This window comes from Lepisma saccharinum, chromosome 6 (genome assembly GCF_977018435.1).
Source record: "Lepisma saccharinum chromosome 6, izLepSacc3.1, whole genome shotgun sequence".
In the NCBI taxonomy this organism is placed as follows: Eukaryota; Metazoa; Arthropoda; class Insecta; order Zygentoma; family Lepismatidae; genus Lepisma; species Lepisma saccharinum.
The window spans coordinates 43923168-43937090 of NC_139234.1; the positions used below are offsets into that span (position 1 = coordinate 43923168).

Here is a 13923-nt window from a genome sequence, read left to right on the forward strand (position 1 = left end):
GGCATCCTATCTTTCGTCATTCTTATCTTTGTTTGCCCCCATCCTTTGTCATTCTTATCTTTGTTCACCTCCAGTCTCTTGTTGCCCCTATCTATCTATCATCACTCTTATCTTTGTTTGCCCCCTGTCTCCTTTCACTCCTATCCTTCGTCATTCTTATCTTTGATCACCTCCTGTCTCTCCTCGCCCCTATCTTTCGTCATTCTTATCTTTGTTCACCACCTCTCTCTCATCGCCTCATATGTTGCATTTTGTTTTGTTTTTGATTGATTGATTTAGTTTATTTTACTTCGCTTTTTGTGCCACTTTTGGCTAATTTGCGAAGATGGGGATGAGTGATGATATGATGAAATTGATGAATGGATACTCACAAACATCCATGCCCAGGCCAGGATTCGAACCCAGGACCCCTGGCATTGCAGCACGATGCACTAACCACTATGCCACAGGGGGGGGGGCTCATATCTTTCATTGCCCCTATCCTTCATCATTCTTATCTTTGTTCATCTCCTGTCCCTCGTCATCCCCTTATTATTCATCACGCCCTATCTTTCGGTATTCCTATCGTTGTTTGCCCCCTATCTCTCATTGCCCCCTTATTTATCATTCATCGCCTCATAACTTCCATTGGTACCATCTTTCGTCCTTCTTATCTTTCTTCGCCCCTGTCTCTCATTGTATCCTATCTTTCATCGCCCCTGTCTCTCATCGTATCCTATCTTTCATCGCCCCTATCTTTTGTCACTCCTATTTTAGTCACTCGCTGCACTCACCATTAAGCTTCCTGCTCCCTCATAACGATAATTCTTCGTAAAATACCACAATATTTGCTTTATTACATTTCAACCTTATCAAAGAAATGAAGTAAGGCCCTTAGGCCCTTTTGCCCCTTGGGTAGTTGGGCACCCTCTCTGCCCTCCTTTATTACTTTCGGAAAGCACTTTACCATGGTGGAAAAACTCAAAGACATGTCACTACATGGTTGAATACATTGGCAGCAACCGAGTAAAATGACGGAATATACAAACTGGTATCATTCTATAATATAAGTGATTCAATGGATATGGCGAATATGTGGAAAAGTAGAGTAAGGCATAATTTTTTTCCACACATCATTTGTCATTTGTTTTATACCACAATGTTCCTTTTTTCTGGATGAACCTTGTACAATGTTGCTCTTCTCTTTACAAGGCTTATATTGTTTATGGTCTATCATTTTCATTGCCAAAGCAGAAATCACATACAATTAGAGGATAGTTGCATATTGTAAAACATTCTTACACTCTACCCTTAAAAACAAATTTGCATCATGTATTTCCTGCCGATTTTTACCATTGTCTGTCTTGTCTGTAAACAGAATGTAAATTATAGAGTGATGATTCGAAAAACAAAGGCTATTTTCTTCCGAGCTCTACATTATTTGAAATCATATATATACTTACTTTGTTATTTTATCATTCTGGAATGGTGACCAAGAAATGTTCAAGCTATAGGCAGAAGCAGTGTTTAATGTGATATTATTTGGTTCAGGAAACGTGTAAACTGGAATTTCGTCACTGTCACTGTAAGTTTGGTTATTCTGTGAATATGCTCGTACCTGAAGACATAAAATAAAAAATAAGCTTTCCTGGTGACGTGATTCGAACAGGTGTTCTCAGGTTACCAGCCAGGTTAAATTGGAGTTAGCTTCCAATGTTTCGAAGCTGGTCTCCATTTTTACATTCCCTGAAGATGAGAACAATGTATGCCCTCGAAACATTGGAAACTAATTCCAATTTAACCTGGCTGGTAACCCGAGAACACTTGTTTGAAGACAGAACACTTTAGGTTACCTAGAAAAACATATATACATCAACTTCTTTATATTTACATGCACCTGAAATGTACTTACATATCCACGTACTAGTTTACTTAATGAAATTCATATTGCATAGTGTCCACAGTTAATCTTTCATTGAGTACAAAATGTTGCTAACACAAACAACAAAAAAATATAACTATATGATTGAAGGAAGGGACCATAATTTTTACAAAAAATTAATCAACAAGTAATGGTATTAGCATAACACTTTTTTTCCATTGAATAAAATTTTAATTCTCTCTACACTTTACATGTTGAACTGTGCATTACAAAAGTTATGCACTTCCCATATATTTTGTCTCCTTTATTTACTTCAAGTTTGAAACACAACCACCCTCTAATTTGTAACAGAAATTTTAAGGAATAATTTGCAATAATAACTTTAATTATTGGCTGGTTGATGAAATACATATTGCCTGCTGACATGCAACATGCCATCTACAAAGATTTGCAGTCAAGATTTTAAGAATCAAATCCTGGGTAAGGTGTGGACATATTTTTGTTTTTGTTTCATTAATCAAATCATCATTCGTCATTTCTTAACCTAAAACCTTACAAAAGAACATAAAATATGCGAAATACACACACAAAAGTAGGATTTTCAATGTAATAGGTAACATTAAAAAAAATTATACCATTATAGATTGATACAAATCCACGTGATTCTATAATCACTATTGAAATGACAATTCTAGATATACTGTCTAAGCACTAACCCAAATAAAATATGTTTGGCCAGCGAGGAGTTTCTTCAGATGTATTTTCTTGAAGTCGTCAACTTTCAATGAAGTGGAATTTGTGTGGGAGACAAAATGCTCCCCCTTTTGACGAACTCCAGCAACAGTTCCTTCTGTCCTCCAGTGCACCTCGTACCAAACTGTTCTTCCATTGAATTCTACCGGAGGCAACCACTTCACTATAACTTCATTCGGATTCAAAACATCTACAGTAACATTCTGCGGTGGAGATGGAGCTGAAATCAAAGGCATATTGTTATTATTTTTCTTATTTATCAATATTATTATCCTTGTATTTCTTACAGTGAACAACTCCTATATTACTGTCGAGGATGGGACCAAGTAATGAATACTTCATTGATTACAGGTGAAAATAGTAATTTAACTAAGGATGGTAGAAATGGATTAACTGGTACTCTATTGGTATCTGTTGATACCGACTTATTAGTAAAAGTAATACTGATCAGATATATCTATAAATAGGCTGTAATTTAGGGGAAAATTCTGCCATTTTGTTATTATTTTTATAAATACGGAGCTACAGTAGCCTAGTCAGTAGGGCATCTGACTGTCATGTGGAAGACCCAGGTTCAATTCCTGTGGTTCTTAGGTTGGAATTCTTCCAGCCTTGTCCCTGCATAAAGCAGCCCTGGGGTTCACCCAGTCTCACATAAATTGGTACCTTCGGGCCACTCTCAGGGAATAAAGACAGCTGGAGCATGCTGCTGATCACATTACTTCCAAAAATATTGGCCGAGATCAGGAATATGAGGAGCACTACCTCCACATCCCTCCCCTATATGTGCCTTTATGGCATGGTGCAACAAACACAGGGAACTTTACCTTACCTTTATGAATATAAATGTATGATTCATATGTGGTTTTATACCAAATGTCCAACATGCTATTTCTTTTTAAAGACAAACCTATTGCACCCAACTGGTTACAAACATTAATGAACACAAAGCCTTCATGTTCTTCAAGGAACATTTACAACTTTACGTTGGGTCAGTACAGTATTGCTGTTAGTATTGATTGATTGATTGAGTTGGTGTTTTAAGTCCATTTATGCACAATAAGGCTAATGGGGACTGGACCTACAGTTTAAAGTGGGATCCGAACCACCATGTGTCACCTGTATTGCTGTTAGTAGTATCAGTAAATTTTTATTGGTGCTTTATCAGTATTGATAAAACTTCTATGTTAGGCCATTCCTAAATTTGACAACTGGGTTAATGCCATCCCAGTCAACCAGTCCACTACCCCTTATCATTCCCCCAACCCAAACAGGCATTTTTGAACTGTATTAAATGCAACTGCCCCTCCCCTAAAATATCCCTCCCTCTCATTTTTAATGATGCCACAACTGGGTGTGTGTGTGATGCAGTCTTATTGGAGACCTAAACATTCTGTACTAAATACAGCTCAAATACTTCTTCAATCAAACACAAAATTTGTGTATTTTCATGTTTAATTAGTTAATTCTGCTCTCCTACATCTTTATTTTAACTATGATGATAAAGGGCCGAAGTTGATTTAAGTATACCATGCTCACATAATTGGGGCTGTACAGTCATGGACAGTACTGAGTTGTGACAAATTCATTGATTTTCAACAACCCAGAAGTGTCCACTGTACCACAGTTTAAAATGGAATTTGAACTACTAAAATGTGGGGGATTACAAAGTAACAGCTATATCAATTTTGCTATCAGGGAGCCCCACGTAACTGTGACATAATGGTTAACTTGCCCATAAATCACATAATTAACTTCTGTTTCATGGTGAAGAATTAAGTTTGAGAATGACTTATAGATAATACAAGGAAAACATATATGCACTTTTTATAATTAAGTTTGCTTTTAACAGTATCTAAACCACTATTATTTTAATTTTAGTAGCTAAAAATAACTAAAATTATTCTTAATGATATACTTTACCTCCTGGAGCAGTCGTAAAGGTAACTGGAGAACCTCTCACTGGAGCAACACCTTCCAAGTCACTGTAGTAATTCCTTAAAGTAACTATAAATGTGTAGCTTGAAAATGGCTTCAATCCAGTTATTTCAACTATTTGGTTATAAGATATCTGTAAAATATAGTTACTTGTAATATCATATATTAAGCAATAATCAAGTTTCTCAAGATTAAAACATAAATATGTTAGGAATAGACTGATATGAAATCTTTTCTGCCACCAATAAAGTACTGATATAAAAATTATCAATATCAATAACAGAGATTCTACTGATCCAATATAAAATTGCAAATGTTCCTTGAAAAACATGAAAAGTTTATTTATCAGCTTAAATGCAACAGATTTTGTTTTGAAAAAGTAACTGCATATAAGGCACATGAATTATATATATGTATATACCTGTAAAAATAACAACACAATGGCATAATTTGCACTAAATTATAGTATATTTATAGCTATATCAGATCAGTAAAATCATCGGTAATTTTACTGATAAACCAATACACTTCTATGCCTTTATTGGTCGACAATGATAGAGTATCAATTAGGCTGTCCCATCTTGGGCCTCCCTCGTGCTCATGGCATAGTGGTAACGTCATCACCTTGTAATGCAGGGATCCCACTTTAAACTGCAGGTCCAGTCCCAATTAGCCAATCTGTGCATAAAGTGGAATTAAAAAAAACAACTCAATCCATCCCTCAAAGTTATGCAAATGTAGGGTAGAGAATATTATATTAATAAGAAATGCAGTGTTACATAGTTACAATGAATGGCATTTATTTAACTTTCTTTTGGTAGAGATTATTCTTAAAATTTGCAAAAAGTCATACATTTCATCTTGTATGGCATATTTTGCAGCATATACAAATCAGAAAATTTTGTTAAAACTTGTGTCATTTGATTTGATTTGGTGTTTTAAGTCCACTTTGTGCACAGTAAGGTTAATCGGGACTGGACCTACAGTTTATAGTGGGATCCGAACCACTATGTGCCTCCACCGGGTATCGAACCCGGGACCCCTAGATTACAAGGCAACAACGCTACCACTGCACCATCGGGGAGGCCCTAAAATTTGTGTCATGGATTTAGAGATATTTATAAATATGAACCTGTATGTTTAATTAATACATTCACAGCATTTAATGGCTGAGCTCTACAAAAATTGCGTCCAGAAAGAGTGATTTTGCTCTGGGCCCAAACTGTCTTTTTAAGGCCAAATATAAAGTAAAAACAATGTGAAAGGCCATAATATTTCATAAATTCTTGCCATAGTGTTTTTATCCAGTTTCCACAGCCACAGACATGGTAAAGTATGAGGCGCATCCAGAAAGTAAGTTTCCCTATTTTTTCCCGTGAAAGTAAACATAATGAGCCGTGTAAATTGCGCATGCACAGCAGAGTTAAGACGTATCAATCATATGCCAGGCGGACAGATCCCGCCCGGCGCCAGTAGCGAGGCAGCAGTGGTCCGAAGTGGAAGCTCGTATTCCTTCTCCCGCCACATGCCAGTAGCAAGGCATGCTGGTGCGGCAGCGCATCATAGAGAACCGTCGCTTCACGATTACGGAGTTGAGTAGCCTTTTTCCGCAGATATTGTGATCCGTGTTGCATGAGATTGTCACGTAGTGCCTGCTGTTCAAAAAATTGTGTGCCAGGTGTGTGCTGAAAAATGACACCCGAACACAAAATGAAACGTTCAGGAGCAGCACTGACATTCCTGCAACGGTACCATGATGACAGCGATGATTTCCTCGACAGGATCGTCACGAGCGATGAGACGTGGATTTCGCACTTCACCCCGGAAACCAAGCAGCAGTCAATGCATTGGCGGCATAGTGGATCTCCGGTCAAGAAGAAATTCAAACTGACGCTGTCGGTACAGAAAGTGATGTGCACCGTGTTTTGGGACAGGAAGAACATTTTGCTCATTGACTTCCTCCCCAGAGGTGAAACGGTGAATGCTGACCATTACTGTGAAACACTAAGGAAATTGCGACATGCCATTCAAAACAAGAGGCGTGGCATGCTTACTGCAGGTGTTGTGCTCCTCCATGACAATGCTCGTCCACATACGGCTCCACGCACAGCAGCTGTTTTGACGGAATTTGGCTGGGAGTCCTTACAGTCCTGATCTGGCTCCCAGCGGTTTTCACGTTTTCTTGCACCTCAAGAAATTCCTGTCCTCTGGTGAGCGTTTTGGCAACGACGAAGAGCTGAAGACGTCTGTCACACGCTGGTTCCATTCACAGGCGGCAGAGTTCTACGACAGTGGGATCCAAAAGTTGATACCATGATATGACAAGTGTCTCAATTCTGGTGGTTGCTATGTTGAAAAATAGCTGAACCTTTCCTGTACCTGTTGCCAATAAATGGTTTCCTGAAACTGTGTTGGTTTTTTTTAAAAAAAATAGGGAAACTTACTTTCTGGATGCACCTCGCATGATCTTTTGGGGTACGTCAGATTCCTAGAATGGAATTGACCATCTTTATAATATAAGACGAAATATCAGGAATCATCGGTACACACAACTCTTGTCTATTCACGAAAATTTAGAAATTTTGTCAGGTTGACTTTGGAAGATGAGAAAGTGCAACAATATTGATGTTACATACATTACTAGCATCGATGTTCATGAACTGGTGTATCCCTACTAAACATACAGATTATGCAAGACGTAGTATAGATTTTGTAACTTTATTCAAAGTGATATTACTACGTTGAACTTTGACATCCAGAAAATCTGATTTTTGGTATTGATTGTTGTATACTGATTGTCACTTTCATATTGTCCATTGACGTATGTAAACTCATATGTAATATTCATGAATTTGTACCATGTTTGATGTACAACATTAATCTTGAGTTGGGATGCATCCTGCATAAGTTTTCATTCATTGTGCAGTCTGAAATGCTATATATTTCTTTATGTAAATATCTTTTACTGGGTTTATGAATTATACTTGTTTGTTCATAACTCACTTTTTTATTGCACAAATTCAAGCAGAAATATTAAGATTGTGTGATAAAATTTCAACATGACTCATGATACCATACCCATCTAAAGTAAGTGTTTTAATCAAAGTATTAATATTAATTCAGATAGTTTATTATGCAGCACACATCACAATATCCCAATTGTTGTGTTACTTTACTGCGTTAAATAAATTGAGGCTAATTCTTGGTCACACTCATTCAAATAATAAATATTAGTGTGGTCATATCAAATTTAAGTGACTAAACTGTCTCTTGTAAAATCAAGTAATGGCGGTCACCATAGCAGGAAGTACTAATTTCTCTTACATATTTTGCAAGATCTTCTGTTACACTGATACTAAATCTGATGTTTTGATATTTGAAGTAGAGATACATTGCTTGTATATTGAACCAATGCTGATTTGATATACCCTTAGGGAGCTTTAAGACCAAAGCTACAAGCAACAAGCCAGAAGTGACGTGTGTCACTTGGAAATGAACCATCCAAAATAAATGCAACCTTTCATACTGAAGCTCCATGTCTTGCTTGTTGCTTTCCGGTAACTCAGACTGGGTTGTTTTCTCAACAGCATGCATCATGTCACCTTGGTCTGTTGGTAGCTCATGCACAGTGAATCTATTTTTTATGAGCAGGAGGGGCCTGTATCGCTTGTCACTTTAGTGTGAAACCCCCATGTTACTTGTCACCTGTCATGTGTCATTTTACTTTGAAAGCTTCCTTACACTCCTGTCAATATAATGCCAATACTTGGCACCACAGTTTTACATTACATTTGCACCCACACATGAGATGAGTCTATTGTAGAAACTTAGCAAAATATACAAGCTTGGCCAGAACTCGTCCCTTATTCTCATGCATACTGTGCCATTGCTCTTCCATACAGTACCAAGTCTCTTGTGTGTGCCTAACATAATCTAGTATTCACCTGTGCACTGAAAGATACTTGGTACTGTAGAAGCCTTCGGTGTGTCATAGTTAACAGATCCTATTTTTCATTACAGTACCACTTACTTAGTCAATTACTGCACAGGTAAAACAATGAAAACAAAAAAATCAGATAAAATCAGTTGGCACAACAATAACACAGCATGCCACAGACCCAGGTTCGAGTCCTGTTCAATTCTTAATTTTAAATCTTTTAAATAACTCATAAAATATTATTGCAATAATTTACATAATTTTAATAATGTTATTTTTTAAAGATTTTAAAATAGGTTCCATGATTTTTTGTTATGGGATTATTCACCACTGTTGCAATATTCTGCACACCTCGCAAAACGTATGGACCCTAGAACAATAACTGCCAGTATTGTTGAACCAGAGGACCCTGGTATTGACCAGATTAATTTTAAAAATACATTAGAACCTCGATTTTAAATTCTTCAGGGAACCAATGCGAAAACACTAAAAATGTGGGAAAATGTAAAATCCGGGAAAATTTTATGTTTTGCTCCATTGGATCTATGAAGAATGAATGTATAATGGAGGCAATACAAAATCCTGGAATTTAAAATCAGGGTTTTACTGTATACTGAAAGATAATTTATCAGTTTTCAAAGAAAATTAATCCCAGATAGCACATAAGCTTGTGGCAAGCTTGCGATAACTTCCTTTTAGCTTGTCAAAGCAAGCTTGACATGGCAAGCTCGACGTAAGCCTGATGCATGTGATAACTAGCGTGAAAGGATGCATTTTTTTAAAAAAATAAAACAATAGACACATCCATTTAATATAACAATAGAGATACTTATTGAACATAAACAATAGTCACAAAATGAAATAAAACCGAAATACAGTGGAAAAAATTCCAGTGCGAATAAAGCACCAAAGCTTTTGTTCCATGCAACATACACTAGATGGCAGTGTGACTCAAATGTTAAAAAAAAACATAAGTTTTAGTAACGTCAGTAAGGATAACTTTGATTGTAATTAGTGAAAAAATGTGTTTTATTATCGTTCGAAAGGTGTGTGAATATTGAAGTTGCAACGAAGATCAGAAAATAAAATGTGGTGAATAAAAGTGAAACTTCCATGATAAATAATTTTATCCAAGACTATATAATCCGGAGCCAAGTACTGCAAAGAAAAACTTAATACCAGTGTATAGTTAGAGATTGTTTGATTATTTCAATGAACTTTTCATCCTAACTATTGCCTATTTTGGGGGAGCATGAAAAGTTCCTATAATTTGCAAAGAGTAATTGGGACGTTACAGATGTGGGTGTTTCTTCTTAATAAGCCCCAATTGTTCCTAGTTTTGCTATTGTGAATATAAGTGTATTCAATGTACATTACAGCCATGTTTATACAGATATATATATTTATTATCGCTTACTTCGAGCATTGCATTCTGTAAGCCTACAGCTAGTTATGAAAAGCTTGATGCAAGCATGCCTTGGCAAGCTTGCTGCAACTTCCAATTGCGGTAACTAGATTGCTTAATGCAAGCTTGCAACCAGCTAATAGCTTGTCATGGCAAGCTTGCTGCTAGCTACTTAGCTTGCCATGGTAAGCTTTGCTTCATACTTACAGCAAGCTGTCTGTGCTATCTGGGTTGTAACATGAAATTAACTTCAATCTTAACAGTTCTTGAGCATAAACTGCTCAAACAATCAACAAATATGAAAATGCATATTGCAAATATTACTTACTTACCAATTTTGAGCAGTTCTGTAATGAAATTTCATTGCAACTTGGTATTTCTTCCTCTGTAATTCCTCCATAATAAACTGTGTATTCCACAGTTGCCAAGGATATGTTAATGCACTCAGGATATCTTTCTGGTTCTGGAAGTTGAAGTATTATAGACTGGGCAGTGTTGCTAACCATAGCGGCTTCGGCTTCATGTTGTTTTGGAGAGAGGCATCTTGGTGCTGTCAAGACAGAATATGATTTTAAAAGTGTTGCAATTCTGTTTATCTGTGAAATTAATTTGTAATATTCTTTCTGTGGTTTCCTGTTTTCTCTTGGCATTTCCACACTACTGATAAGTGTCTTCCTCACTTTGTTCATGCAACCATTTAGTGTTGATTTGTTTATTAAAACTTTATGAAATATTCACTCACTTAAAAAGGATAAAGATCCAGGATAAGATTCTGGAAGACAACCATCACATAAGAGTGTGAGGTGTGTCCCTTTTTAGATCACCCAATTTACTTTTAACTTGTGCACATCCATGAATAAGTACCAAATAGGATTTTTTGTCAATACCATTTGACAATACTATACTGATCAAATACAAAATTTCTTGAAAAACATAAATGATACATTAACATGCTTAATTAACATATGTAACCAGGACTCTGCAATGGGTTTTGCTTTGAAAAAGAACTGTATATTTAGACATTTATTTTACAAAACTATGGCAGACCATGAATTATATCAGTGGCGTGGCGTGGATTTTTAAAAGTGTTACCGGTTATTAGTAGGACATTTAAGGGAGACTTGGGCGCCTCCCCACCTCATGCCCCCCCCCCACCCAATGTCTTCCAAGTAGTTAATATAATATTAATCTGGTACGTATGCAATTCAATACTAGATTTTGGTAAAGTTATTAATCAGGAAAAAAAATTTTGACATAAGGACTGAAGTGAAATCGCAAACATTGGTTGTTGACACAATAATACGTAATTTGATACTTACAGAAACATCGAAGGCTACTTATAGAACAGATCAATCCGACTTTGAAAATAGTTATATGATGCTGGGATCCCAGGTTCGAAACCTACCTTGGGCATGGGCGTTTGTGATGTCTATTCATCAATTTAATCATATAATCACTCATCCCCATCTTCGCAAATTAGCCAAAAGTGGCACAAGTGTGCAAAATCAATCAAGTCAAATCAAAAAACTTCTATGATGCTGTCATAAAGAGAAGTTTTTCATTTGAATTTGAATTTTTGGGTGCGTCATGGTCCATGTTATCCACATCTGAATTCGACACGTTTTTTTTTCCACCCGAAAATAGAGTACATGGCCAACAAAAGAGTTTCGACAACTGCACATATCCACATAACCACGGATAGTCGTTATACCACGAAACATTGAAATGTCGGTCATATCCAGCAGACGACTTGGTTTTTAAATCGTTCAAAATAGGCTTTGGCCTCCCTTTCGCCACAATTTCGATTTTTTCTGCAAAATAACGAACCGTAAGGTTGCTTCAAAATATCTGCTATCGCACGATTACACGCACTGTCCAGATAGGATGAACCTGCCACCTCGGAACTCGGAGCAGGCTTCATAAATTAATTGACAATGCCCGAAAACAACATAAAGACAAAAGACACCAGTCACAAAACTCCCACTGCACAGTCCCTCCCACAAACCGTTGTTTACTTTTGTAACACGTGAAGCACCCTCCTTGCCCCCTCCCCTCTCAGCATCAGCCCTTCCCCAATATTTCCTTCGGAACCTGCAAGAAGTCCAGGTCTACTAATGTTGCCATCTTAGTTCTTTTGAAACCAGATTTGCCCAAATCGCGAAACTTTTCGTTTCAAATAAGACGTATGTAGAGTAGATGTAGTCTTCATCTGTTTCCTAACTACTCCCACTCCCACGTTTCACTAAATCCACTGAAATCTCATTTCTGACACCACTACTATTTCGTATATTTTACGTCCTTTGCTACCTTTAAGGCTTTCGCTTTATAGGATAATCGTGACGATGACGATGCATGGTGAATTATTGAAATAAAATTATTATTTCTTTGTGTATGTAATTATTAATTTTTATAATTATGTAAGTAAAATAATAACAACGAACATTGAAATAACCATTTCTTGCTGAGGATTTGAACCTGCGACACCTGACACTTCAGAGCATGCTAAGATAACAATCGGGAAATTATGCTTGTAAGTATTGTTTTCACCCAAAAACAGATCTACCACCTCAAAAACATTGCTTCAATCCGAAATTATTGCATTCCTGCGACAACGTATGTCAATCTCAATCAGTATTATCAACAATTATCACAAATTCCTGTAACCGAAATAATATTATATGTGTGTGAAATATAGAATTTTAGGTTGACATTTTTAGAAGGACAGCGGACCCCTTGACCATACCCATCCCTCTCCTCTCCTTCTCGCCCATGATGTCGAAGAAGGACAAAGAGGACTTTCATAATCGCTGATATTTAGTGTAAATACAAAATATCACTTGGTAGTTTGCTTTTGCCCCAGTGTGATTTGATTTTTTAAAATTTTGATTTGGCGATTTAAGTCCACTTCATGAACAGTAATTCTAATCGCGACAATTTAAAGTTGGGTCCGAACCACTTGTGCCTCCACCGGGTATCGAACCCGGAATCCCTTGATTATAAGGCGGCGACGCTACCACTGCGCCATCGTTCCCCAGTGTGACTGGACACCTTCAGAGTAAGATAGACCCGATTAGGCGACTTAGCTCTTTTCTGTCAATTGAATATGGCAACACTGGTATGTTTCCGGTAACGATCACCGGCAACTGCGCCAGCTAAACAGGAATGCCAAAAACCCGCCTCTTCCTCCCGCGGTCAGTCTTTGCCGCAACGCGAAGTCTTCCTTGCGTGGGCTCAGGGTCCTTTCCTCATGTTGCCTGTGGAGGGTACCGGATCAGTCCTCCTCTTCGCTTTTGCCGGTGTCAGAAAAAATGTCAGTCTGCAATGTTTACTTTACGACAATATTACCAGTTTATGTACGTAATAATATTTTAAGACGGGTTCTTCGATTCTTTATATTTTGGTGTTACCTGCGGTAACAGCGGCTACATGCACGCCACGCCTCTGATATGTTTATATAAATATAATAACAAACTGGAAAAATATTGCACTAAATTACAGACTACTTATAAATATATTGGACCAGTAAAATTATCTGTAATTTTAAACCTATATGACTATATCAGCCAATACTCAACAAGTTCCAATTAATCTGTCCATTTTTAAAATCTATCATTTCATAAGTATCTGATTTGTAATAAGTACATATATTATAATATGTGTGTACAAATTTTAAGATATATTGTGATTTATGACTGATTCATTCAATATCATAGCACATTTGCAAATAAACTTAATTTAATCTAATCATTGGAAAATACAAAAGTAGTGTAAAATGCTTTTACTCTTACTTGGGTATGGTTGAGTATGGGGTCCAACTGCTTCAATTCTCCGCACTCCTGATATATTGATAGCTGTTACACCTCTAATCAAGCTTCCAATTTCACTTCCATCTGATGTCTTAGGTACAGAGTATACTTTCCCTTCAGTTGCATTGGACCAATATATTAATTTGTGGTCTGCTGTGATGGAAGTGGGTGGTAAACCTAGAAGGTAGAAATGTTATTGTTTCTTTTCTTAGGTTTTTTTTTA

General features: G+C 36.9%; 1 protein-coding gene across 4 annotated transcripts in view; it reads right to left on the reverse strand.

Moving 5' to 3' along the window:
• Nucleotides 1-13923, reverse strand: part of sev (receptor protein-tyrosine kinase sevenless) — a 157334-nt gene that overhangs the window by 27245 nt on the left and 116166 nt on the right. For all 4 annotated transcript variants that reach the window (XM_083123833.1, XM_083123832.1, XM_083123834.1 and 1 more), the window contains 5 exons: nucleotides 13683-13877; nucleotides 10227-10444; nucleotides 4538-4685; nucleotides 2578-2834; nucleotides 1443-1597 (listed from right to left, as the gene is read on the reverse strand). In XM_083123833.1, coding sequence (XP_082979959.1) covers nucleotides 1443-1597; nucleotides 2578-2834; nucleotides 4538-4685; nucleotides 10227-10444; nucleotides 13683-13877 — 973 coding nt within the window. The remainder of the gene's footprint in view (nucleotides 1-1442; nucleotides 1598-2577; nucleotides 2835-4537; nucleotides 4686-10226; nucleotides 10445-13682; nucleotides 13878-13923) is intronic.